At 33.9% G+C, this 26,796-nt stretch overlaps 1 protein-coding gene across 1 annotated transcript in view; it reads left to right on the top strand.

The window, feature by feature from the left end:
- LOC131992925 (ephrin type-A receptor 5) overlaps positions 1 to 26,796 on the top strand; it is a 151,073-nt gene that overhangs the window by 65,089 nt on the left and 59,188 nt on the right. The window contains exons 4-6 of the mRNA XM_059358637.1: positions 3,964 to 4,119; positions 4,873 to 5,211; positions 24,338 to 24,462. Of these exons, the coding sequence (XP_059214620.1) occupies positions 3,964 to 4,119; positions 4,873 to 5,211; positions 24,338 to 24,462 (620 nt within the window). The remainder of the gene's footprint in view (positions 1 to 3,963; positions 4,120 to 4,872; positions 5,212 to 24,337; positions 24,463 to 26,796) is intronic.

Here is a 26,796-nt window from a genome sequence, read left to right on the forward strand (position 1 = left end):
AAATGACCATAAAAAGACACAAAATGACTAAAAAAAGACACAAAATGACTATAAAAAGACACAAAAAGACACAAAATGACCATAAAAAGACACAAAATGACTAAAAAAGACACAGAATGACCAAAGAAGATACAAAATGACTAAAAAAAAGACACAAACTGACCATAAAAAGACACAACATTACTAAAATAGACACAAAATGACTAAAAAAAGACACAAAATGACCATATAAAGACACAGAATGACTAAAAAAGACACAGAATGACCAAAATTGATATGCTAAACACACAAGAACAACTTGGTTAAAAACGTGTTGTGGTCCTCACTATGTAGGAAGTCCAAGAACACACACACACACACACACACACGGGGCTTCTTGTGTGTGTGTGCGTGTGTGTGAGGTGAGACACACAGCGGTCCGGGGCAGAAGGGGGATTTTTCAGGCCTAATGTTCCATGACAATAGACCAAGGTTCCGTCAAGGGGAATCACAGCCATTGCCGCCTAACGCTTGATACACACACACAAACACACAAATCTTCCTCTCCTCCTTTGTCTCATCCTCTCTCCTCCTTTTTGTCCCCGTCTCCCCTCGTAAACTTGGCTTTTTTTCCCCTCCCTCCCATCATTTCATTCCCTTTTTTTCCCATCTTATTTTCTCTTTATCTCCCCCGTACTTTCTCCTCGTCTATTCTTTCTCCTCCCGTGTGTTACCTGAAGTTTAATTATGTAGTTGTTAATCCCAGCTGCAGCCTGAAATGGCTTTACAACAGCCACATTAAGAAACAACGGGTGAAAACAACAGCTCCTAACCTTTAAGCCCTTAGAGGACGAGCACAAATGAAACATCTCCTCTCTCTTTTGTCCTTTCTCTCTTTCTCTTCCTCCTTCCTCAGCGTGGAGCCCTACTGTAAATTTACCTCTAAAGTTCTGGCTGTAAACTCCATGAGGCCAGTTTCAGTTTGATGATGATATACCAAGTAAAACTGGAGACAAGCTCAAATAGATTTAGTATCAAATGATAGAACTGGATGGAACCCTCTTATATGGTAGATTTGACACCTTTGGTCACATTTGCAGCATTTAAAATTCTTTATTGAGCATGATAGTGTTTTGAAAGTAAAAAAAAAGATTCAAAATCACATTTTATGTTGGACTAAAGGACTAAAAAAGACACAAAATGACAAAAAAAAAGAGACAAAATAACTAAAAAAGACACTAAATGACTACAAAATGACCATAAAAAGACACAAAATGACCATAAAAGGACACAAAATGGCCAAAAAAAGACACAAAATGAATATAAAAAGACACAAAATGACCATAAAAAGACACAGAATGACTATAAAAGATACAAAATGACCATAAAAAGACACAAAATGACCAAAAAAGACACAAAATGACTATAAAAAGACACAAAAAGGCACAAAATAACTAAAAAAGACACAGAATGACCAAAAAAAGACACAAAATGACTAAAAAAAGACACAAAATGACTATAAAAAGACACAAAATAACTAAAAAAGACACAAATGACCATAAAAAGACACAAAATGACGGGAAAAAAATCCGTAAAATGACTATAAAAAGACAGAAAAAGACACCAAATGACTAAAAAAGACACCAAATGACTATAAAAAGACATAAAATGACTGAAAAAAACACAGAATGACCAAAAAAAGACACAAAATTACTATAAAAAGACACAAAATGACCCTATAAAGACACAAAATGACTAAAAAAGACACAGAATGACCAAAATTGTTACGCTAAGCACACAAGACACAAATAAAATCGAGTCCCACTAGAATAAAAACCGTTTATTGATGACAGGATCAACCCGAGTTGATGACAGGATCACACACAGTCACAAGATCACATTCATGTTGGTTGCTCTCCTCTCAATGAATAAACACAAATGTGTATTCATGGACTGTAATTTATGGAAGTCTGTTTATCAAAAGTCTAAAATCTCATTATCCTCTACGGCTTGTGTGTGTGTGTGTGTGTGTGTGTGTGTGTGTGTGTGTGTTTGTATCCGTCCGATGGCAAAATCAGGATGGAAATGATTTTGTGATGTGACAGTGATTGGTTGGCTTGGGGGCGTCGCCATGGCGACAGAGGTTGATGATGTGTTCCTGCGTGTTAACATTCTGAGCGTGTCGCCGCCGTCTACCTGCCCCACTTAGATCAGACCGTGTGAATGTATGTATGTGTGTGTGGGAGGAAGACAGATTATCTGCTCTTTGTGTTCGTCTCACATATGGAGTGAGTGGGAACAACATGCAGCAGCACACACACTCAGGCTTTAATCAGAGGAGGGTCTCTGGTTGGAGAATGACTAGGAATAAGGAGGGAAACCCCTCACTGGAACAGATTACTGTAAAAAAACAGCCTCATTGTGACAGTAATATACGGTTTACCATTAAAAAGGTATTACACTGTAGAAAACAATGCATTCTGGGCAATATTTGTAGGTAGCTTGCCGTTTCCCATAAAATATATGATAAATATCATAAAATTCTAAATTAAAAAGACAGTTTGCAGACCATTAAATTATAGCCATTTGGATTAAATATTAAGGAATAGTTATATATATATATATATATATATATATATATATTTTTTTTTTTTTTTAATATATATATTATATATATTTTTTGATATATATTATATATATTGTATATTTATTATATATATATATATTTTATATATATATATATTTTTTTTTATGATATATTTTTTATATATTTTATATATATATATATATATATTAGGGTTGTCAAAAGTATCGATACTCAAAAAAGTATCGATACTAAAACGTTGTATCCGGATACGATACTCATTTTAAAAAGTATCGATTGTTAATATTGTTCTAATTGTTATTGTTTATTGTATTTATTTATTATTTTTTACATGTTGCATTTTTCTTGTTATTAATAATATTTCTGTTAAATTTTGGGGTCTTTGTTTTTATCCTTGTGGTATCGAAAATGGTATCGAGTTTTGAATATTTTCCTGAGTATCGGTATCCAGTTGAAAATTTTAGTATTGTGACAACCCTAACATATATTTTTTCTAAGTCTCTTCTTGTCCACATTTTAATGGCTGTATTTTACTTAACTAACTCATTCAGTATGTGGTATATTAAAATTACTGAGGTTACAGTGAAGACAGCGCTTAATTCATAGTACTCCTGTAGCAATGACAGTTAGCTCTTAAAGTTCTGTACTTACTTGATTCCTATGGTCTATGTCTAGTACCATCAGGTTGAATGCACTTATTGTAAGTCGCTTTGGACAAAAGCGTCAGCTAAATGACATGTAATGTAATGTAAATAGTAATTGGCTTTCAGACAGTAATAAGCTCTATTTACACAAAAATGACTGCATTGTATAGTGCAACAATATTGCAACTAGCTTCAGCTCTATACTGTGTTTTAGTCTACTGTAAAAATCAATGAAATGCAGGATTTTACTGTAATTCAGTATGTGGTTTTATCACAGTAATATACTGTAAAGTAGATAACAGTAAGGGAACAGTAGGAAAAAGGCTTTTTTAATTTTTTTTGTTAAGATAATAAAACCTGGAAAGAGCAGGGTTTCCCAGGTTGGATAAAGGAAATAATCCCTAGAGGGAAATAAAAAGAAATCAGACATGAAAAGCAACTGTGACAACAAAAACGAGCTGACAAATCTTTTAATTTCACCTCCAGTCTGTGATGAGAAACCTCAAAACCACCACAGCCACCAGGGAAAACGCTCTACTGTTTTTTAAGCTGACCTCCTTTTTTTATATTTCAAACGAACTAACCATGCTGTCCTGTTTCTTTTTTTTACCTCTCTCCCCATGACCCCCTTCCTTCCCTTTCCTATTTGTACGTCTCCTCTTATCATCTCATCTCTTCTTTATCCGACCCCAAACACCCCGTGGCGTCCTCCCCCCTCCCTCTCTCGCCTTTCAGTCTGCAAAGTGGGGTTTTACCGCTCGCTGCTGGAGTCTCTGGCCTGCAGTAAATGTCCTCCCCACAGCGTGGCCAGGAGGACCGGCGCCACGGCCTGCAGTTGTGAGGACGCGTACTACAAGATCGACTCTGATCCTCCCAACATGGCCTGCACACGTGAGGAGACGCCACTAATGTCACTGTGTCACCAGTTGGACAGATTTTGGATAAATTTCTATCAAAATTTCACATTAATCCTTTAATGCACAACATATTGACCCCCTATCTAATGCACAAGACACAAAAGGACACAAAATGACCATAAAAAGACACAAAATTGCTATAAAAAGACACAAAAAGACACAAAATGACTTAAAAAAGACTTAAAGACACAAAATGACCCAAAAAAAGACACAAAATGACAAACAAAAGACACAAAATGACCAAAAAAAGACAAGAAATTAACATAAAAAGACACAAAATGACTAAAAAACTTCTTGGCTAAGTAGCTTGCTAAGCTAACTACTTAGCCAAGAAGTTAGGTAAGTAGTTAGCGTAGCAAGCTACTTAGCTAAATACTTAGCCAAGAAGTTAGCTAAGTAGTTAGCTTAGCAAGCTAATTAGCTAAATACTTAGCCAAGAAGTTAGCTAGGTAGTTAGTGTAGCAAGCTACTTTGCTAAAAAATGGATATGGGTCATTTTTGACCCATATCCATTTCCAAAAAAAAAACCTCTCGTTTTTATTTTTATTTCACTTAACAAAAATGTTGTTTAAATTCTAGTTTTCGTTAACTATAATAACCTTGGAACGGAGTCCGACTGGTGATTAGTAATTATATACACTATAATTTTACTCATATTCACAGTTTTTTTTTTATTATCTAACTTTCCGAGATGTTGATCTATTTTCTTTTCTTCTCCTTCTCTCAGGTCCTCCGTCTGGTCCCCGTAACGCCATCTCCAACGTCAACGAGACCAGCGTCTTCCTGGAGTGGTCCGTTCCCATGGAAACGGGCGGCAGGAAGGACGTGCGCTACAACATCTTGTGCCGGCGGGTGCTGCCAGACGGGCGCGGCCTGGAGGAGTGCGGCCCCAACGTCCGCTTCCTGCCGCGGCGCGTGGGCCTGTCCAACACCTCCGTCATGGTGGCCGACCTGCAGTCACACACCAACTACAGCTTCCTGCTGGAGTCCGTCAACGGCGTGTCGGAGCTCGCCAAAGAGCACGCCAGGCAGTACGTGTCACTCAACGTGACGACCAATCAGGCAGGTTAGTGGCGCCAACCGTCAATACTTCACATGAGTCGTCCAATCAGAACCACAGCTGGATTCAGACTGGTTCTGAAACACAATTCAGACTCATTTTGTCATTTTACCTCCTTACTGAGACTTCCACACTGCAGAAAAGGTGTTTAAAAACAAGATAAAACAGTAAATCTGAGGGAAATGATCTTGCTGCATGGACAGATAATTTACCTTGGCAAGATTTCTTAAATTAATTATTAAATATTGATTATTATTATATGTTATATTATTATTATTGATTATTAAATCTAGAAATAAGCCTGTTGAACACTTAAAATAAGAAGAGTGCACTGCAAATTATTTGGTTCTTACCAAGATAAAAAAAAACAAAAAAACTTTTGTGTCTCCTTTATATTCGTGTCTTTTTACGTCTTTTGTGTCTTTTTTTTTGTGTTTTTTTGTGTCTTTTTTTGGTGATTTTACATCTTTTGTGTCTTTTTTGTGTGTTTTCTTATGTGTTTTCTTTTGTGTTTTTTTGTTGTCTTTTTTGTGATTAAACGTCTTTTTGTTTTTTATGTCTTTTTTGTTGTTGTTTTTTTTTGTCTTTTTTGTGATTTACTTCTTTATGTGTCTTTGTGTCTTTTTTGTGATTTAACATCTTTTGTTTCTTTTTTGGTCATTTTATGTCTTTTTGTGTATTTTTTGTGTCTTTTTTTGGTAATTTTATGTCTTTTTACATCTTCTTGTGGACACAAAATGACCAAAAAGACCAAAAAAATATACAAAATAGATAAAATACACTGCAAATTATTTGGTTCTTACCAAGACAGAAAAATAACTTTTTGTGTCTTTTTTTTTATTTAACATCTTTTGTTTCTTTTTTGGTCATTTTATGTCATTTTGTGTCTTTTTGTGTCTTTTTTTGGTCATTTTGTGTCTTTTTACATCTTCTCTACATACAAAAAAAATGTACAAAAGAGATAAAATTAAAGCTGCCAGCAGCGATGAACTGGCCCGAGCAGAGTGACCTGACAATTATTTGTTTCTTACCAAGATGAAAAAAACTTTAGATTTAGAAGTGTTAGATCATTTATCTTGTTTTAAGAGTTAATTTCTTATTTTAAGAGTTCAACATGCTTATTTCTAGATTTAATAATCTTAATTTAAGAAATCTTGTCAAGGTAAATTATCTGTCCATGCAGCAAGATCATTTCCCTCAGATTTACTGTTTTTATCTGGTTTTTAGATCTTTCTTGCAGAGCACAATCCAACCTGCGTGTTGGAATCCTGGCGTGAAACGTCTCGGTTTGATAACAAAGACGCCAGATGATCAAATTATCACAGTATTTGTCCAACAAATCTGTCGCTGTATTAATTTCTTCTCCTGCACCATCCCTGCAGTGAGTGAGGCAACATGGCTCAGTGGAAAGCTTGCTTTTTTTGCTTTTTTTTTGCTTTTGCATCCAGATTTGTCATTGAAAAAGCAGCTTGGTCCCCTCAATTAGGCAGCACATTTCATCAACAAGATGTGCAGGATTCGGGGGCATAATGGAAGCTCTTGATTTGCAGGCTGGTTCTGTGTGTGGGTGTTTTGTGTGGTAGCAGGTGCTATTCTGCATGTCTATCAAAGATGATGAATCAGGCTGATGACAGGCAAGTTTACATGTTATTTTTAGGCCGGGGACTACTTTTATTGATCAAATCTGAGCAGAAAAGAAGGAAAACCTCGGCTGGTAGGCCTGTAATGTTTTTTGCACTTGTAGCTGCTGGGAATGTTCCATTATCAGCGATGCTAGAGACGCTTAGAAAAGTCTGTGGGACTATTAAGTATGCTTGAGCAAGGCACTAAAGCAGGGGTCTCAAACTTAAACTACCTGGGGGCCACTGGAGGCAGGATCGAAATGACCAAAAAAAGACACAAAATGATTAAAAAAAGACACAAAATGACCAAAAACAAAGACACAGAATTACCAAAAAAGACACAATATTATTTAAAAAAAGACACAAAATGACCCAAAAGAGACACAATTTTTTTTAAAAAGGCACAAAATTACCAAAAAAGACACAAAATTAAAAAAAGGCACAAAATTATTAAAAAAGACACAAAATTATTAAAAAGACACAAAATTACCAAAAAAAGACACAAAATTATTTGAAAAAAAACCCCCCAAAATGACCCAAAAAAGACACAATATTACTAAAGGCACAAAATTATTTTAAAAGACACAATTATTAAAAAAGACAAAATTATTAAAAAGACACAAAATTACTAAAAGAAGACACAAAATGACCAAAAGGAGACACAAAATGACAAAAAAAAGAAACAAAAATATTTTTAAAAAGACACAAAATTACACAAAAAAAGAAACAAAATGACCAAAAAAAGACACAAAATTACTAAAGGCACAGAATTATTAAAAAAAGACACAAAATTATTTTTAAAAAAAGACAAAAAATTATTTTAAAAAGACACAAAATTAACAAGAAAAAGGCAAAATTATTAAAAAGATACAAAATAACCCCAAAAAAGACACAAAATCACCAATAAAAGTAATTAAAGGGACCTTCCACACACAACACGGTAAAGTGCCATTCATATAAAACTCACATTAAACTTTCATATCAAGGTGGGGGCCACAAAATATTGTCATGAGGGCCACAATTGGCCTGCGGGCCACCAGTTTGAGCCCCATGGAGTAAAGTTGACAGCGTGGCGGCCAGACATAAAGACCTCTCTAATATCAGACAATGAAAGAGTCCGACTATTCCCCGTTGCTGTAAATATTGGGAGCTTTGCCGGCTTTGCTTTAAATGGAGATTAAAATTAATTTGGGCTTTGGGAGCCTGTTTTAATGTTTATGGGAGGTATGTGCTTGTGTAGTTTATTTTATTTGCTTGTAATGAAATGGGGAGCACACAGCGTAATGAAATGAGGAAAATATGAGATTAAAGCTGCTTCCCGAGGCTTCCATCTGTAGGGAAGAGAGCAGAAACAACTGAAGGAGTGAATTTACTCCCGTTTGGTGAACAAATGCTTCACTGGCATTCTAGTAATATCAGGAAGGACTTTGGACTTCTGCATGCCAGGAGAGCAGGGAGGCTCCTTCTGTAAAACAATAAACAAAAAAAGAACTATTAGAGTGCATCAGATTGGAAAGATTGACTTACATTACCAAAGGAAAGCTGGAGGAATTTGTACAATTGTGGGAACCATATGTGAACATTATAGCATCTGGAAAATAGGGTCATAATATTTAAATTATCTTTATTATTATTATTTTGTGTATTCGTTTACGTGTATTTATAAGTACGTATATGGGTGTGTTTATAAGAATATATATATCTACATGTTGTTTACATATGCATACATGTGCAATGTTTGTATGTGTGCGTGTATATATATATATATATAATTTTGTGCAAATCTACCGTGTGTGTGTGTGTGTGTGTGCGTGTGTGAGAGTGTGTGTGTGTGTGTGTGTGTGTGTGTATGTATAGATATATATAATTTCGTGCAAATGTACCTGGTGTGTGTGTGTGTGTGTGCGTGTGTGTGATTTCGTGCAAATCTACCGTGTGTGTGTATGTATGTGTGTGTGTGTGTGTATAAAGGTTTGGGTTCTGCTCTGCATTCTTTATGTCTGTTATCATTTACTTTTGTTTGTTCTAATTTTATTGTAGAACTAAAACAAAACTAACAGTATGAAGTGTTATCAGCAGGATGAATGTGTGTGTAGGATGGTTGTGTGTGTGTGTGTAGGATGGTTGTGTGTGTGTGTAGGATGGTTGTGTGTGTGTGTGTGTGTGTAGGATGGTTGTGTGTGTGTGTGTGTGTAGGATGGTTGTGTGTGTAGCAGATGGTTGTGTGACAGTCAGCAGGACTGAATCTCTGGCTGTGATGTCATCGTGGCTGTCAGCAGCCTGAGTGGATTACAGACTGAACAACCCACATCCAGTTTATTGGAGTTGTGTCTAGATTAAAGTTAGCAGTCAGTGGACCAAGTGGAGATTAGGGATTACACCAGATTACACATGGTGGCAGAGCCACAGACGGATAAATGAGCTGCTCTCTGGCATGAAGGTGCTACAGTTTAGACTGGGGGGTGTTTTATTTTATTTCTGATTATATTAGACCAGGGCTAGGCAACATGCAGCCCTGGAGCCACATGTGGCTCTTCAGGCCGTCTGCACAAATATACAAAATGTTTATTCCTTTACATTTTATTATAATTATCTTTTTATTAGGAAATTTCACAACAATTGACAAGTACAATGGATTTACAGTTTAGTATCAAATTTGTACAGAGCCAAAGGTTTTGTATCAATAGCTTCTTGTTCCAAATGTTTATTGGCCATTCCCTTTTAATAATATGAATATGTAAAGAAAAAACAAAAAACCAAGACATACAATTTAACTATTTACATCCAGAGGGGTATGGAGGCAAAAAGTAAATACATAACATGAATAAATAAATGTAAATGTCTGTAGCAGTTGGGCATCATTCAGTTGTATTCATGTCACTGAGATACGTATATGTGTTGTGACTGTATTGACTGTTGTTGTTGTTGTTGTTTTTATTTTGTTGATGATCTCAGAGAAGGGACAATTTGACTTAATGTTTGGACTCCAGGAAGAATAGCTATGCTAATGTACTGGTGCTAATGGAGATCCAATAAATAAAATAAATATATCCCGCTATTTTTATTGCAAAGTGAGAGCAAATGTTTAGCCAAAGCCAAATATGACAACAGTTTATTTAAGTGAACATAAATTTCTGTATAACAACAAAATCAAAGCTCCATAAAGTGCACATTTAATTAAAAAATATCTTGAAATAAAAATAGCCTATGAAATAAAATAGGCCAATCTTTTTCTGAAATAAATATATTTATATGAGAAAAGAATAACGAACATTAGAAAATAACTAAATACGACAAACCCTAGTAAGAGCAGCATTTTTATAGAAAAGAAAAAAAATGGAACTATATCGATATATGCAATATGAACTAATTCCACATCACATTTAAAATGATATCAATATATTTTTTACACTGATATATCGGCTCTAACACTAATACACAAAACAGATATACTAAACAGTGGCAGACTGTAACACAAAAGTATTTATTTTGCGTTCCAGAACGACTAATAAAAAGAGACAATAGTGGAATTATACCGCAGCATGTTTGACTAACAGGTTCACATTTGTCTCACTCCTTTTAACTTTCTGCTGTTGTCCTGGTGATGATGCCAAATGGCTGAATAAAGTTGAGAAATGGTCAATATGGGCTGTAATTCCTAAACCACTTAGTTTTTTTCTTTAGAGAATATAACGGCAATTGATTAAAAAAAAAAAAAGCCGTGTTGGTAAATCAGGTTTTTGTATGCACAGAACTGAAGCAAATACATAAATATTTAAATATATATATATATATATATAATCCATCCATACGTAAAGAGACGTTGACAGGATGATAATTGTAATCTTTGGAACTGTGACAGATTTTGAACAGCTGTACAAATAGAGACGTTTAGCTGCTCCAAATATGTGGAATACAGATTGCAGAACATTATGTGCAAACATATGTGCAAACATGCAAATGTTTGCATGCCATTTAAAGGCTCAATGAGAAGGTTTGTTTTGTCTGTTACAGATTGTAAACATTCAGAGTTAGCTCCTCCTCCTTAGTGCAGCAGCAGCAGATCAGTTTCTTGTTCATTTTAATGCCTGGTAATAACTAAAGGTACATTTGTTTGGACAAATATAATGATAACAACAAAAATAGCTCATAAGAGTTTAATTTAAGAGCTGATATCTAGACATTTGACAAGTTTTCTTTATGCTGATTTTGGATATTATATCTTATATTATATATATATATATATATATATATATATATGATATCAGCTCTTAAATTAAACTCTAATGAGCTATATTTGTTGTCCATCTATATACTTCTATTGCATCATAAGTGGTGGTTGAGAGCGGTTATTTATGAGCCTTAGCAACAGCTTTTTTGGCCTTGTACTTGTATTTCACTGCAGTATGTATATATATATATATATATATATATATATATATATATATATATATATATATAGTCCTGTGCCTTTATTGTATCAGCACAATAGTGTTTGGAAGTGAAGAATAACTCAAGTGTCTTTTGTGAAAGTTGAACTTGTCTTAAAATGTTTTTGTTTTTCTACAATTGCAATCAAATGGAATATATTGTTCCAAGTGCCCACAAGTGTCATGAATATTTAGGACAATGGGTCTCCTCATGTTATACATATTGAACTATTTACATTATTACGACCTCTACTTACTGTATATCCTGTCCTCTCCTCTCTCGCTAACAGGCTAACAGTTAGCTCTGTAGCAGTACAGTGTGTATGTGCTAACAGGCTAACAGTTAGCTCTGTAGCAGTACAGTGTGCATGTGCTAACAGGCTAACAGTTAGCTCTGTAGCAGTACAGTGTGTATGTGCTAACAGGCTAACAGTTAGCTCTGTAGCAGTACAGTGTGTATGTGCTAACAGGCTAACAGTTAGCTCTGTAGCAGTACAGTGTGTATGTGCTGCTGCTGCAGGAGGTGTTCACTTAGCGATCTCTGTTTGTTTACAACAAGCACCAGACACTAAAAACTGTTGTTATTGTTTGTTTAAAAGTAGTGCAATAAAAATACAGATGTTTTTTCCTAACATAATGAATAATCGTGATTAATAGTCGTGATTACAATATTGATTAAAAATAATCGGGATTATCATTTTGTGTCTTTTTTGGTAATTTTGTGTCTTTATAAAATAATTTTGTGCCTTTTTTTGGTAATTTTGTGTCTTTTTTTTAGTAATTTTGTGCCTTTTTTTGTAATTTTGTGTCTTTTTTTAGTAATTTTGTGTATTTTTTTTGGAATTTTGTGTCTTTCTTTGGTAATTTTGTGTCTTTTTTTAGTAATTTTGTGTCTTTTTTTTGGTCATTTTCTGTCTTTTTTAGTAATTGTGTGTCTTTTTTAAAAGTAATTAAGGTTTTTTCAGTCATTTTGCGTCTTTATTTAGTAATTTTGTGTCTTTTTTGGGGGGTAATTTTGTGTCTTTTTAAAAATCTCTGCAAAAAAAGTAAAATCATGTTAATACACTCGGTCGAGGTGTTTTTTTACCTTTGCTAAAAAAGGGTTAATGCATTAAATTGGACATGGAAACTTGTGGAAAAGCCAAAACTTTAGAGTTCAGCTGACAGCAGAGAAACATGCTGCACAGTTTTTACGTTGTGACGTCATGAAGAAGTGGACTCCAGAGGGTTCATGTTGTTTCCTCTCCCTCATCACTGCAGTAACTTCCACCACTGCAGCTCTTTGTTTGAAGGGATTTCCCAAATTGCTCCGAACAATCATGTGAACAATAATCCCGGAGCATTAATTGTAATGAAGCGTTTAATATCCTGCCTCGCCTTTTGTATCACTGATGTAATTACCCAATGAGGACTTTGATCAGCAAACATCTGTGCTTTTTGACTCTGCTTCAGCTTGTGAGGGTAAAAAAACAAAAAAAAAACAGACAGAGAGGGAGAGAGGGAGAGAAAGAGTGAGAGGATGGGCCGTTTGATGTGTGGGAAGTGTCACCCTCGATAAGGGATCCGTGAAATAGGTGATTTCACAGTGTCCCTGTGAAGCCCCGCTGAATAATAAAGTGTTGGTGGAGAGAGGTGAAAGGACGGAACAACAGGACGGAGGTGGAGGTGAAGAGGAGTGATATAAGGGGAGGTGGTGATAAGGGAAGAAAGGTGAGACTGGAAGGAGCAGTAAAGGAGGAACAGGGAGGGCAACAAGGTCTAAAGGAGAGATTGAGGAGCACTCAGAGGTCTGGAGCTGTTTAACAATTTAAAAAATGGAAGTCATATATTTTGCACTGCTTTGATGTTTCCTTTCACACTGTTACATGGTTTTGATAAGGCAGCTAGCCTGCAGCCACTATTAATAAGTAAAAAATAGTTTAAGTAATTTAGTTTTTTTCTGTCATTTTGTCTTTTTTTTTTAGTAAATTTGTGGGTTTTTTTTAAAGTAATTTTATGTCTTTTTTTTTTTTTTTAGTAATTTGGTCTTTTTTTGTAATTTTGTGTCTTTTTATGGTAATTTTGTGTCTTTTTTTAAGTAATTGTGTTTTTTTTATAATTTTGTGCCCTTTTTGTAATTTTGTGTCTTTTTTTAAGTAATTGTGTTTTTTTTTATAATTTTGTGCCTTTTTTATAATTTTGTTTCTTTTTTTAGTAATTTTGTGTCTTTTTAAAATCATTTTGTTCCTTTTTTTTAATTTTGTGTCTTTTTTTGGTGATTTTGTGTCTTTTTAAAATCATTTTGTGCCTTATTTGTAATTTTGTCTTTTTTTGGTAATTTTGTCTCTTTTTCTAATAATTTTGTGTCTTTTTCTAATAATTTTGTGGTTTTTTTGGTAATTTTGTCTTTTTTGGTAATTTTGTGTCTTTTTTAGTAATTTTGTGTAATTTTTTTGGTAATTTTGTGTCTTTTTTAAGTAATTTGGGTTTTTTTCTCTCATTTTGTGTCTTTTTTTAGTAATTTTGTTTCTTTTTCCAATAATTTTGTGTCTTCTTCGGTCATTTTGTGTCTTTTTTTAGTCATTTTTAGTCATTTTTTGATAATTTTGTGTTAATGTACTGCAGGTGCTCATTAGCACATGTAACACGCACTGGAAGTGTTTAAACGGGGAAGTGAAGGCAAAAAGGTCTAAAGGAGAGATTGAGGAGCACTCAGAGGTCTGGAGCTGCTTAACAATTAAAAAATGGAAGTCATATATTTTGCACTGCTTTGATGTTTCCTTTCACTCTGTTACATGGTTATGATAAGGCAGCTGGCCTGCAGCCATTATTAATAAGTAAAAAATAATTTAAAGAAAGAAAAATAAATCACCAAACTTTACTCTGAACAGTCGCTGCAACTCAGCTTCAATATTTTAAATACATTTCATGCTTTGAGAATAAATTTGAGGGGCTTTAGGGTCAGAAAATGTCATTTATAAATCAGAATCCTAAAAACAAATAATCCAATTGTCCATTAATCGTCAATAAAGCCAGACAATTCAGTCTTGTGTAAGCCGATATAAGCTCGATGATTCTATCTGCATTAAATGAGTTCCTGCAGCAGCTCAGCTCTATTATTTCTCTTATTTTCTTTATTTCTGCCGCTTGTTTTTCATGTTGTTCACAGTAACTGTGGTAACTGCTCACTAAATGCTCCCATACATTGTTTCTGCTGTTGTTTGCTATTAATCAAATAAATCGTGATACATTACCTCGTGGGTGGTAAATAAATAAATAATAATAATAATAATAAGTTCCTGCCTGGTGCTCTGCCCATGTGTCTTACTTTTGTTTTTAGACATAGATATAAAAGTAGCTGGACTGAAATGAACTGGACTCGTAAAAGGAGAAGGGTTTTATTTTTACAGCTGCTAATTTGGGAGCGTTTTAGCTCTAATTGTTAAAATATATCTGTTTTAGTGAGTGTGTTGGCTTGGAGTCTTTGGATCTTTATGGAGAATTATCATATTTTGTGTTATCTTCGACTGGAGGAAAGTGTTCTACAATCGACAATCTACAATTCTAAAATTTCATTTATCAGACGCTTTTATCCAAAGTGACGTACATTTAAAAGATCATACAACTCAAGAAAGGATGAAGTCAAGAAATGACACAAGAATAAGCAAAAATATTATAAGAATATTACGTTGAGTCCTGTTAGGACGTAAGTGCTTTTAGGACGCAAGTGCAGGTTTTTTTGTGTTGTTTTTTTTTTGTTCAGTTTTTTGTGTGTGCTGTGTGTTGATTATGTGTGTAGGTGATCAGTAAACAGCTGGGTCTTCAGCCTCTTTTTGAAAATTGAGAGGGATTCAGCAGATCGTATGGAGTTAGTATGCAGTTCGTATGAATTATTGCCGAAACAAAAGTGAAAAATGACAAATATGGCTGGAAATGTCCATAGTGGTCCCAGAGGGTTAATGTATTTAATTTCCTCTAATGATAGTGATTATGGCTTACATTAAAGGAAGACCTAAAATTCAGTGTCTCAAAAAATGTGAAGTATGTTAAATTTGTAAATGTTCTGAAACTCTGAAAAGTTTGTCCATCTATATGACTCAATACTTGGTTGGGGCTGTTTGACTTCAACTACTGGAAATGGACTTTTCATCATATTCTAATGTATTGAGATGCTCCTGTATGTTGAAAAATGCAGAACATGATGAAGGCCGAGCATCTGAAATGTTGCAATTAATATTTGTCTTGCAAGTTAGACAAGTAATAGATGAAGTGGATCACAGATACACACCGTCTATGAAATAAGTGTACCGGTAATTTTTTTCCTGTTTTGACAACTTGTGTTACAAAAATCCAATCTTGTGCATCTAAAATTGTACTTGTGAACAATATCACACAAGTGGAGCCACAGAAAGAAAAAAAAAAAAAAATCACAGATATGTCGCTTGATATTTACATAAATAGAAATAACAGCTTCAAGTTCCGACTGGTAGGAACAGAAGCAGGATGTGACAACCCTAATAAAGACATCTCTCTCTCTCTTGATTGTGCTGATCTTCAGACAGATAGCTGCTAGCAGAGCGTTTAGTATCTGCCTTGTTGTTGTTACCGCAAGAAGTGGAAATGCTATGTTATGTAATTTTGTGTCTTTTTTTTGTAATTTTGTTTCTTTTTTTTAAAGTAATTCTGTGTCTTTTTCTAATAAGTTTGTGTCTTTTTTGTCATTTTGTGTTTTATTGTAGTAATTTTGTGTCTTTTTTTGTCATTTTGTGTCTTTTTTAAGTAATTTAGTTTTTTTCTGTCGTTTTGTGTCTTCTTAGTAATTTTGTGTCTTTTTTTGGTAATTTTGTGTCTTTTTAAAATAATTGTGTGCCTTTTTCTGTCATTTGTGTCTTTTTTTAGTAATTTTGTGTCTTTTTTGGTAATTTTGTGTCTTTTTAAAGTCATTTTTTGCCTTTTTTTGTCATTTTGTGTCTTTTTCTAATAGCTTTGTGTCTTTTTATGTAATTCTGTGTCTTTTTAAAATTATTGTGTGCCTTTTTTTGGTAATGTTGTGTCATTTTTTGGTAGTTTTGTGTCTTTTTCTAATAACTTTGTGTCTTTTTTTGGTCATTTTGTGTCTTTTTTTGGTCATTTTGTGTCTTTTGTGTCGGCAGGCGGTTAAGCTGCAAACATAAAAGATGAGAGCAGCTCATACAGCAGCTACAACCCTAATAAAGACATCTTTCCCTCTCTCTCTCGTTCTCCTGCTATCTCTCTTCCACTCTGTCTCTCTCTCTGTCGTTGTGTCAGTGTGCGAGGCCAGTTAGCGGATAATAAAGCAGATAGTTGAAGGTGTGTATTGATTGTGCTGATCTTCAGACAGACAGCTGCTACCAGACTGTTTATTATCTGCCGTGTTGTTGTTACCGCAAGAAGTGGAAAGGCTATGTTATATAATTGTGTGTCTTTTTTGGTAATTTTGTGTCTTTTTCTAAAAATGTTGTTCTGCCTTTTTTTTGGGGTAATTTTGTCTCTCTTTTTTTTTGTAATGTTGTGTCTTTTTTTGGTAATTTTGTGTCTTTTTCTAAAAATGTTGTGTCTTTTTGTCATTTTGTCTTTTTTTAAGTAATTTTGTGTCTTTTTTGTCATTTTATGTTTTTTTTTGTCATTTTGTGTCTTTTTTAAGTAATTTAGTTTTTATCTGTCATTTTGTGTCTTCTTGGTAATTTTGTGTCTTTCTGGGTAATTTTGTGTCTTTTTAAAATATTTTATGCCTTTTTTTGTAATATTGTGTCTGTTTTTGTAATTTCATGTCTATCTTTTGAAGTAATTCTGTGTCTTTTTTTGTAATTTTGTGTCTTTTTTGGTAATTTTGTGTCTTTTTCTAATAACTTTGTGTCTTTTTTTGTAATTTTGTGTGTTTTTCTAATAACTTTGTGTCTTTTTTTGGTCATTTTGTGTCTTTTTTGGTCATTTTGTGTCTTTTTTAAGTAATTTTGTTTTTTTCTGTCATTTTGTGTCTTCTTGGTAATTTTGTGTCTTTCTGGGTAATTTTGTGTCTTTTTAAAATATTTTATGCCTTTTTTTGTAATTTTGTGTCTTTTTTTGTAATTTCATGTCTATCTTTTGAAGTAATTCTGTGTCTTTTTTTGTAATTTTGTGTCTTTTTTGGTAATTTTGTGTCTTTTTCTAATAACTTTGTGTCTTTTTTGTAATTTTGTTTCTTTTTTTGTAATTTTGTGTCTTTTTTGGTAATTTTGTGTCTTTTTCTAATAACTTTGTCTTTTTTTGGTCATTCTGTGTCTTTTGTGTCGGCAGGAGGTTAAGCTGCAAACAGAAAAGATGAGAGGAGCTCTGGTACTTTACAACCCTAATAAAGCCATCTCTCTCCCTCTCTCTCTCTCTTTCTTTCTCCTGCTATCTCTCTTCCTCTCTCTCTCTCTCTCTGTCGTTGTGTCATTCTGCGAGGCCAGTTAACGGATAATAGAGCCGATAGTTGAAGGTGTATTGATTGAGCTGATCTTCAGACAGATAGAAGAGATATCGCTGTGAGCGGCTGATGTTCTGCTCTGTGATAACGTTTCTCTTATCTGTTCCAGTTGTTCCTCTGGAGGGCTGCTGAACAGCTTCACAACCTGTTTTAACCTTTTCTCTTCACCGAATAGAAGCTTTACAGCAGGGGTCTCAAACTCTGGCCCGCGGGCCAAATTTGGCCCGCAGTGTAATTTTATTTGGCCCACGAGGCAATACCAAATTATTATATTATTATTGCACTATAAAGGCTGACCCGCCGGTAAAAGGTTTATTTGTTCAATGTTGGCCCGCGATTTTATTCAAGTTTAAAATTTTGGCCCATTGTGTATTTGAGTTTGACACCCCTGCTTTACAGCAGGGGTGTCAAACTCGCGGCCCGCGGGCCAATTGTGGCCCTCGTGACGATATTTTGTGGCCCCCACCTTGATATGAAAGTTTAATGTGAGTTTTATATGAATGACACTTTACCGTGTTGTGTGTGGAAGGTCCCTTTAATTACTTTATTTGGTCATTTTGTGCCTTTTTTGTCTTTTTTTTTTTTGTAATTTTGTGTCTTTCTTTGGTAATTTTGTGTCTTTTTTGTCATTTTGTGTCTTTTTTAAGTAATTTAGTTTTGTTTCTGTCATTTTAGTGTCTTTTTTAGTCATTTTGTGTCATTATTTAAGTAATTTTGTGTCCTTTTTTTGGTAAATTTGTGTCTTTTTAAAATAATGAGTTTTTTTGTAATTTTGTGTCTTTTTTAGTAATCTTGTGTCTTCTTTGGTAAATTTGCGTCTTTTTAAAATAATTTTGTGTCTTTTTTTTTATTTTGTGTCTTTTCTTAAGTATTTTGTGTCTTTTTCTAAGAATTTTGTGATTTTTTTTGGTCATTTTTAGGTAATTTCGTTTTTTTTCTGTCATTTTGTGTCTTTTTTAGTCATTTTTTAAGTAATTTTGTGTCCTTTTTTGGTAAATTTGTGCCTTTTTTTTTGTAATTTTGTGTCTTTTTTAGTGATTTTGTGTCTTTTTTTTAGATTTTGTGTCTTTTTTAAGTAATTCTGTGTCTTTTTTAGTGATTTTGTGACTTTTTCTAATAATTTTGTGTCCTTTTTTAGTAATTTTGTGTCTTTTTTTGGTTATTTTTTTGTCTTCTTTTGGTTATTTTGTTTCTTTTTTGTAATTTTGTGTCTTTTTAAAATAATTTTGTGTCTTTTTCTAATAACTTTGTGTCTTTTTTGGTCATTTTGTGTGTTTTTTAAGTAATTTAGTTTTTTCTGTCATTTTGTGTCTCTTTTTGGTCATCTTGATGCTGCTTCCAGCGGCCCCCAGGTAATTAAAGTTTGAGACTCCTGCTTTACATGGACGGAGGGACACAGAGATGCCATGGTAGATATTTAGAGTTGATTTATTCCCCGTGTTAATGTTCTGCAGGTGCTCATTAGCACATGTAACACGCGCTGGAAGTGTTTAAACAGGGAAGTGTGATTCCTCGTCCTCCCTGTTGCTAAACTGAAAGTGTTGCCTCGGCCCTGTCTGCCTCTCTACGGATCAGATCTCACTTTTTTCCGTCTTTGTCAGCGCTCCGTTAGCACCCCTCCGTCTCCTCCATCACCTCCTTTCTCTTCTCTCCGCTCTGGCTTTTCTCCACTCCGTCAGGTTTTAAACACTCTGTTTGTTTGGTCTCGGTGGCTGAGAGAAGTGTCCCATTGTGGAGCTTCTGGTGACTGAAGTGCCGCCGTGGGTGTCAGAAATGTGCGTCTGTGCTGTTTGGAAGTTGGTGAAAAGGGAAGAAATGATCTGATTATGATATGATGGCTCTTTTGTTTGATAATGGGCTCCAAATATGGACTTTATTACTTATGTGTTCAATGCACAGAAAACAGAAAATTAAAGGTTGAAAGATGTTAATTCAAAGCTTTAGTTTTTTTTTTTTTTTTTAATTTACAAACTATGAACAATGTAATCCATATATATAACAATTTTCCAAGTTTTTTTTTGTGTTTTTAAAATATGTTTTTAATGTTTTTTTAATGTAATTTACTATCTAACTATATAAAATATAATCCCTATGTACAACAGGTTTTTATGGGTTTTTTAAAATACATTTTTACAACTTCTACTTACACATTTGTTAGAACTCATTCAAAGTTTTACAGAATTTTTGACATGATTTTTGGTACAGAAAATATCACAGAAACAGTTAATTAAATTAAAAACTTCAAACTGACATTTTTTAACCTATCATTTTGTAAGTAACTATACATTTTTTAAATACATTTTAACAACTTCTACTTTCACCTTTGTTACAACTCAGTCAAAGTTTTATAAAAATACGTCACACAGAAAACATCACAGTAACAGTACATTAAATAAAAAAAAAACTAAAGCTTTAAATTGACAAAATTTCAAACTTTAAAATGTGTAACCTAAACTTTTCTAACTAAGTACAGAAAAGCATGGGATTATAGTATATATTAGTATTTATATTATAAATGTATGTAAATACTAAAATAACACTTAAATTAGCAATTAACAGATTGATCATTTATTTAAGTAATTTATAAAGCACAAATCCCAAAACAATTGCTGGTTCCAGCTTCTCAGAAATGAGGATTTGCTGATTTACTCTTTTTTTCCCAACCACTGTAAAGTGAATAGATGTGTGCATTGCACAAAACAAGAAATTTGAATAATGGGAATTTGTATTAGTTTGTTTTTTTGTCTATTCTTTATTGGAGAAACATTTGACCGATCATTCAACCATAAAAAAAAACATTTTTCAGCAACCCTTCTTCAAATTCAAACCCATTTTCAGATTTCAGAGTGTATTTATCCAACAAAGATCATCAGTGTGTGTGCCGGAGGGCTTTACGCCTCCCCCCTCCTCTTATGACGCCCTCTATTCAAACTTTTGATTAAATATAGCAGCCAAACAGCGTCCATGTTTGGAGGATTTAAACTTAGATTGTGGTGTATTGTTACCCGGTAAGCTGCTGGGAAAAGAAGCCCTCCCTCTCCTCATCTATAGCGTTTAAACGTGGAGTGTGTGTGTGTGTGTGTGTGTGTGTGTGTGAGTGTGTGTGATTCTCTGGTTTCAGGCTTTTAAGATGTTGCGGATAACACTTTTGTGCGACCGTCCACTCAGGATACGGTTACTGTGTTTGTAGCGATGATTTATTCCCCATGGACTTCTGCTGAGGCTATTGAAACCTAAACGCTGTTTAGCATTTGCAGTAGAGCCTCACACACACACACACACACACACACACACACACACACACACAGACACACACACCATCAGGATGTTGCCTGAGGGAGCATTTTGCCTGGTGAAAAGCTCTTTATGTGTCAGAGAGTCTCCAACTGTCCCTGAGAGAGACGAACCAACAGTTCAGGTTACAACACGATGGATCCGTGATTGATGCAAACACACAACTGAGCTCACTGCAGAACTTCCTCCAGAAATGACACTAAATATTATAATGGAAAGGGAAACTTTGCAAAAACAAACACCTAAGATCAGGGGTCTCAAACTCAAATTGCCTGGGAGGCGGTGTCAAAATGACCAGAAAAAGACACAAAATTGCTTTAAAAAAAAAAAAAATTACAAAAAAAAACACAAAATTGCTTAAAAAAGACACAAAATGACCAAAAAAAGACACAAAATGACAGGAAAAAATTTAATTACTTAGAAAAGACAAAAAAATTACAAAAAAAAGGACACAAAGTTACAAAAAAAAAAGACAAAATGACAGAAAAATAATTAAATTACTAAAAAAAGGCACAAAATGACAAAAAAAGACAGAAATTACTAAAAGAAAAGACACAAAATGACCAAAAAAGACACAGAATTACCAAAAAAGTAAAAACATTTTTAAAAAGACACACAATTATTAAAAAAAGGACAAAATTACCAAAAAAAAGACACAAATTTACTTTAAAAAAGACACAAAATGCTAGAAAAAAGACACAGAATTACAAAAAAGACTCAAATTGACCAAAAAGTACACAGAATTACCAAAAAAGACACAAAATTATTAAAAAAGACACAATTATTAAAAAAAGACAAAATTACCACAAAAAAGACACAAAATTACCAAAAAATAACAAATAAACTTTCATATCAAGGTGGGGGCCACAAAATATGGTCACGAGGGCCGCAATTGGCCCACAGGCCGGGGGTTTGAGGCCCAAAAAAAGATTTTACCATTAAATATTACAATATATTTTTGTTAGAGATATGGTGTTTAGTAAATTTAACAGTGAGAAAAAATATTTTTTACAAAAAATAAATGCAAAAATTAACAGTGTTGGCTTGTTTATATATTACATTAATTACATATTAAAGTGTATTTTTCAAAAAACAAAACTGTTTTGTCTGATATATACATTAACAGTGTTTCATTGTTACTGAAACTGAATTAACTCATTTATCATTTTACGTCTTTTACTGTCATGGTTTAACAGTTTTTCACCGTTAAACCTACAGACATTTTTTACAGTGTACAAATAAAGTTTTCTCCTGTGATAACGACACTTTTGAAATCTGCAGCGGAGCCAAACATGGCTGACTAAAAGCTGTGAGCCAGATGTGTGGAGTCATAGTGGACTTCATGGCTCCTCTGCCAGCTTCCACTGAATAGAAACATATAAAGGGAGAGTTTAATTAGGCCCAGGTGCATCTTGTTGCCAGATTGCAGACATTTTTTTCCAGAGGCAGAGCTGCTTTGGAACCAAAAATAATCTCAGTAGTTGAGCTAAAGCCCACTGGACCGCTGCAAACAACCTCACAGGAACTTTGGGAACTAACAAACTTGAATTCCAAAGAGAAAATATGTGAAAATATGTTGGAAATATGGTATTTTATTAGTATTTTCTTCACCCAGTGTAACCGAGATACACTACAGCCAAGATATCAATGCGTACACTGTAAAAAATAACCTTTACGGTAAAATACCGTAGCATTTCACCGTAAAAATTACATTGAGTGGGTTTTCTACTCTAAATTCAAATGTAAATATCAGCAAAAACTGTAATTTAGACTGAATATTCCCGTTATTTTTAGGGTGATTGTGTCATTCATTCACATATCATGGTATTTCTCCATTAATTTTGTATGAAAATGTTATATTTTACAGCAAAACTGTGCTTTTCTTCCAGTTTATGACAGAAAAAAGTAAAAGTTTTGTGCTATTCTTTGATTTAAGGTAATTAACCCTTCAGAAAGAACTATATTTGGTAACTTCAGGTAATATTTCGAGAAAAAGTTGCAAATTTACTAGATTAAAGTGGCAAATCTACAAGAAAAAAAGTCGCAGATTTATGAGATTTAAAGTGGCAAATCTGCGTGAGAAAAGTTGCAGATTTACGAGAAAAAAGTGGGAAAAAAGCAACTTTTTTCTCCCAGATTCACCACTTTAACCCTTAATAGGGCACTCATTGAAATACTTTCAACCCTAGAGTATATTGGAGGATATTACATACAGCCAGAATGTGTAAAAAAAAAACATACGAAAATCATATTTTGAGAAAAATATTTACGAGATTAAAGTGGCAAATCTACGAGAAAAAAATGTGCAAATTTATGAGATTTAAAGTGGTTAATCTGGGGGGAAAAAAGTTGCTTTTTTCCCACTTTTTTCTCGTAAATCTGCGACTTTTTTCGCACAGATTTGCCACTTTAAATCTCTTAAATCTGCAACTTTTTTTCTTGTAAATTTGCCACTTTAATCTAGTAAATTTGCAACTTTTTTCTCGAAATATTACCTGAAGTTACCAAATATAGTTCTTTGCCTGATAAAGGGTTAATTACCGTAAATCAAAGAATAGCACAAAACTTTTACTTTTTTCTGTCATAAACTGGAAGAAACGCACAGTTTTGCTATAAAAAATATAACATTTTCATGTAAAATTAATGGAGAAATACCATAATGTGTGAATGAATGACACAATTACCCTAAAAATAATGGGAATATTCAGTCTAAATTACAGTTTTTGCTGATATTTACATTTAGATTTAGAATAGAAAACCCACTCACTGTAATTTTTACAGTGAAACTCTGGTAACCACAGCTGCCGGCATTTTACCGTGAATAAAAAAGGTTATTTTTTACAGTGTCTTTGCCCGATAAAGGGTTAAAAGTGTCTACTATGGTGATATGCAATTTTTAATTTGAGAGTTTTACTATAATTTCTACAAACATTTTTTACAGTGTAGATTCTATGTTTAAACCTCCTCTTATCACCACCATGTTTAAAATCATATTTGGTTTTCTGTTCTTTGATGTTTCATCTCCTGTTTAATATTTCATAACCTACAACAATCACAGCAAGCATTACAATTAGCTGTGTGCATGTAAACATCAAAGGACGAGGTGTCGTCTAAAGATGATAGATTCTGATGGAACCCAACAGATTTTTACTACTTTGGCACCATTTCTCTTGTGTTTAATCACTGTTTATTAGGATGTTATGTCGAACTGGGTTGCATCATATTAAACTGCTGGAATTTTTTTTTTTACGACTCAAGCAGATTAATGTTGGTGCCTGAACTTGTGCTGTGTCTTTATGTCTTTGTGTGTGTGTGTGTGTGTGTGTGTGTGTGTGTAGCACCGTCCCCAGTGAGCGTGGTGAGGAAAGGTCACACGGGGAAAAGCAGCATCGGCCTTTCTTGGGCGGAGCCCGACCGTCCCAACGGCATCATCCTGGAGTACGAGATCAAGTATTTTGAAAAGGTAAAAATGAGATAAATTGTGTGTTTTTTGCTCATTGTATGAAGCATCAAGTTTCTGGTAATATCATGGTTGAATTGAAGACTTTCACTTTAGGTTTAGGTTAGGTTTAGTTTAGGTCTAGGTTTAGTTTAGGTTTAGGTCTAGGTCTAGGTTGAGGTCTAGGTTTATTTAGGTTTAGTTTAGGTCTAGGGTTAGTTTAGCTTTAGTTTAGGTCTAGGTTTAGTTTAGGTTTAGGTTTAGGTCTAGGTCTAGGTCTAGGTCTAGGTTTAGGTTTAGGTTTAGTTTAGGTTTAGGTCTAGGTCTAGGTCTAGGTCTAGGTCTAGGTTTAGGTTTAGTTTAGGTTTAGGTTTAGGTTTAGTTTAGGTCTAGGTCTAGCTTTAGGTTTAGGTCTAGGTTTAGTTTAGGTTTAGGTCTAGGTCTAGGTTTAGGTTTAGTTTAGGTCTAGGTTTAGTTTAGGTCTAGGTCTAGGTTTAGGTTTAGTTTAGGTCTAGGTTTAGTTTAGGTTTAGTTTAGGTCTAGGTTTATTTTATTTGCACAGTTAGAATTACATAAAATGACAAAGATAACATCTAGTGTAAAGTGCAGGGAGAGGCAGAAAACCCAGATGGGCTTATTTATTTAAAGCCTCCACCTAAAATTTCATAGTTATTAGAAAGTAATAAACTGATAATAGAAAAAAACATATGTATGACATCAACAAGTTATAATGACAATAACAAAAACAATAAAAAACAAAATTTAACATGTTATAAAAGTGTGGGCGGAGCCCGACCTTCCCAACGGGATCATCCTGGAGTACGAGATCAAGTATTTTGAAAAGGTAAAAATTAGATAAATTGTGTGTTTTTTGCTCATTATATGAAGCATTAAGTTTCGGGTAATATCATGGTTGAATTGAAGACACTTTAGGTTTAGTTTGAGGTTTAGGTTTATTTTATTTGCACAGTTAAAATTACATAAAATGACAAAGATAATGAACCTGGTGATCCACGGATTATTTTCACTATAATTTTAAGTTTTGTAACCACGCAATACAGTTTCAGTTAGTTCTCGTTTTTTTTTCGTCTCATTTTTATATATTTTTTTCAGTTAATGAAAATGTTTTTTCAATTCTAGTTTTCGTTATTTCGTCAGTTTTCGTTAACTACAATAACCTTGCACAGCTGAATATATATTCAGTTTACCTTTAGGTGTTTTTTTACTGAAGTGGCCACTGAGAAAACCTTAAAAAAGACTCTTTCATGTAACAGAGCTACTGTAGCTGTGTGGGTTTTTCCCTTTTTTTTAAGTTGATCTGGGTAGAGACAGCAATTCGATGCTTCTATTCAGATCATTGTTCCCGTGCCCTTCCTCTTTTCTCTCTTTAGTCCTCTGATGTCGTCTTTTCTGAGAAGGTCACAATAAAGGTATAGAGAGCAGCAGAGCAGGGTTTGTGGTCAGTGGTTAGCTAATGGCTTCTGGCTAATGGAGGAGCATTTAGCTGTGTTTAAACCTGATGTGGTTACAGTTGGGAAACCGATCCTCACACACTCAATCGCACGCACACACTCGTGCATTACATTACATTACTTACAAACTACAGGTAGCTCAGCTGTAAAAATGTGCAGAAAACGAGGCGCATTGTATAAAATCTGCAGCAAAAACAATAATAAAAGCTGCAAAAAACACTACAGGCCAAAAGTTTGGAAGCAACTTCAATTTTCTGTTCTCTTTCTTAAAAACCAGTGTGTATTCTTTGTATTTCTGGATGTGTTTACTGCAAGATCAGACTTTACCTTTATTAAATTGAACCATTTTCCTCCATTGACCTTTAGTGTGAGTTGACCTCCATGTTCTAAAAGGGACCAAAAAAGACACAAAATGACAAAAAAATGACACAAAATGTAAAAAAAAAAAAAAAACAAACAAACACAAAAGGACCAAAAAAAGACACAAAATGACTAAAAAAAATAGAAAAATGACAAAAATGACACAAAATGACCAAAAAAGATACAAAATGACAAAAAAAAAGACACAAAACGATAAAAAAGACACAAAGTGACTAAAAAAAGACACAAACTGACAAAAAATGACCAAAAATAAAGATACAAAATGACCAAAAAAACCCCCACAAAATTATCAAAACAGTTTTCCTCACATATTGTACATATTGAAGTATTGTGATTTAGTGTAGTGTACTTACATTGACCTTTAGGTAAACATTGATGTTATCAGATTATTGGTGAATAAATGTTACCAAAATAAAAGAAGGGCTTAGTTTTAGGGTGGAGGAGATTTGGAAGAGTCACAACTTCAGTGCAAAAGTTAAAAAAAAAAATCACAGTTTGCATTATT

Source organism: Centropristis striata, chromosome 19 (genome assembly GCF_030273125.1).
Source record: "Centropristis striata isolate RG_2023a ecotype Rhode Island chromosome 19, C.striata_1.0, whole genome shotgun sequence".
Taxonomy (NCBI): domain Eukaryota; kingdom Metazoa; phylum Chordata; class Actinopteri; order Perciformes; family Serranidae; genus Centropristis; species Centropristis striata.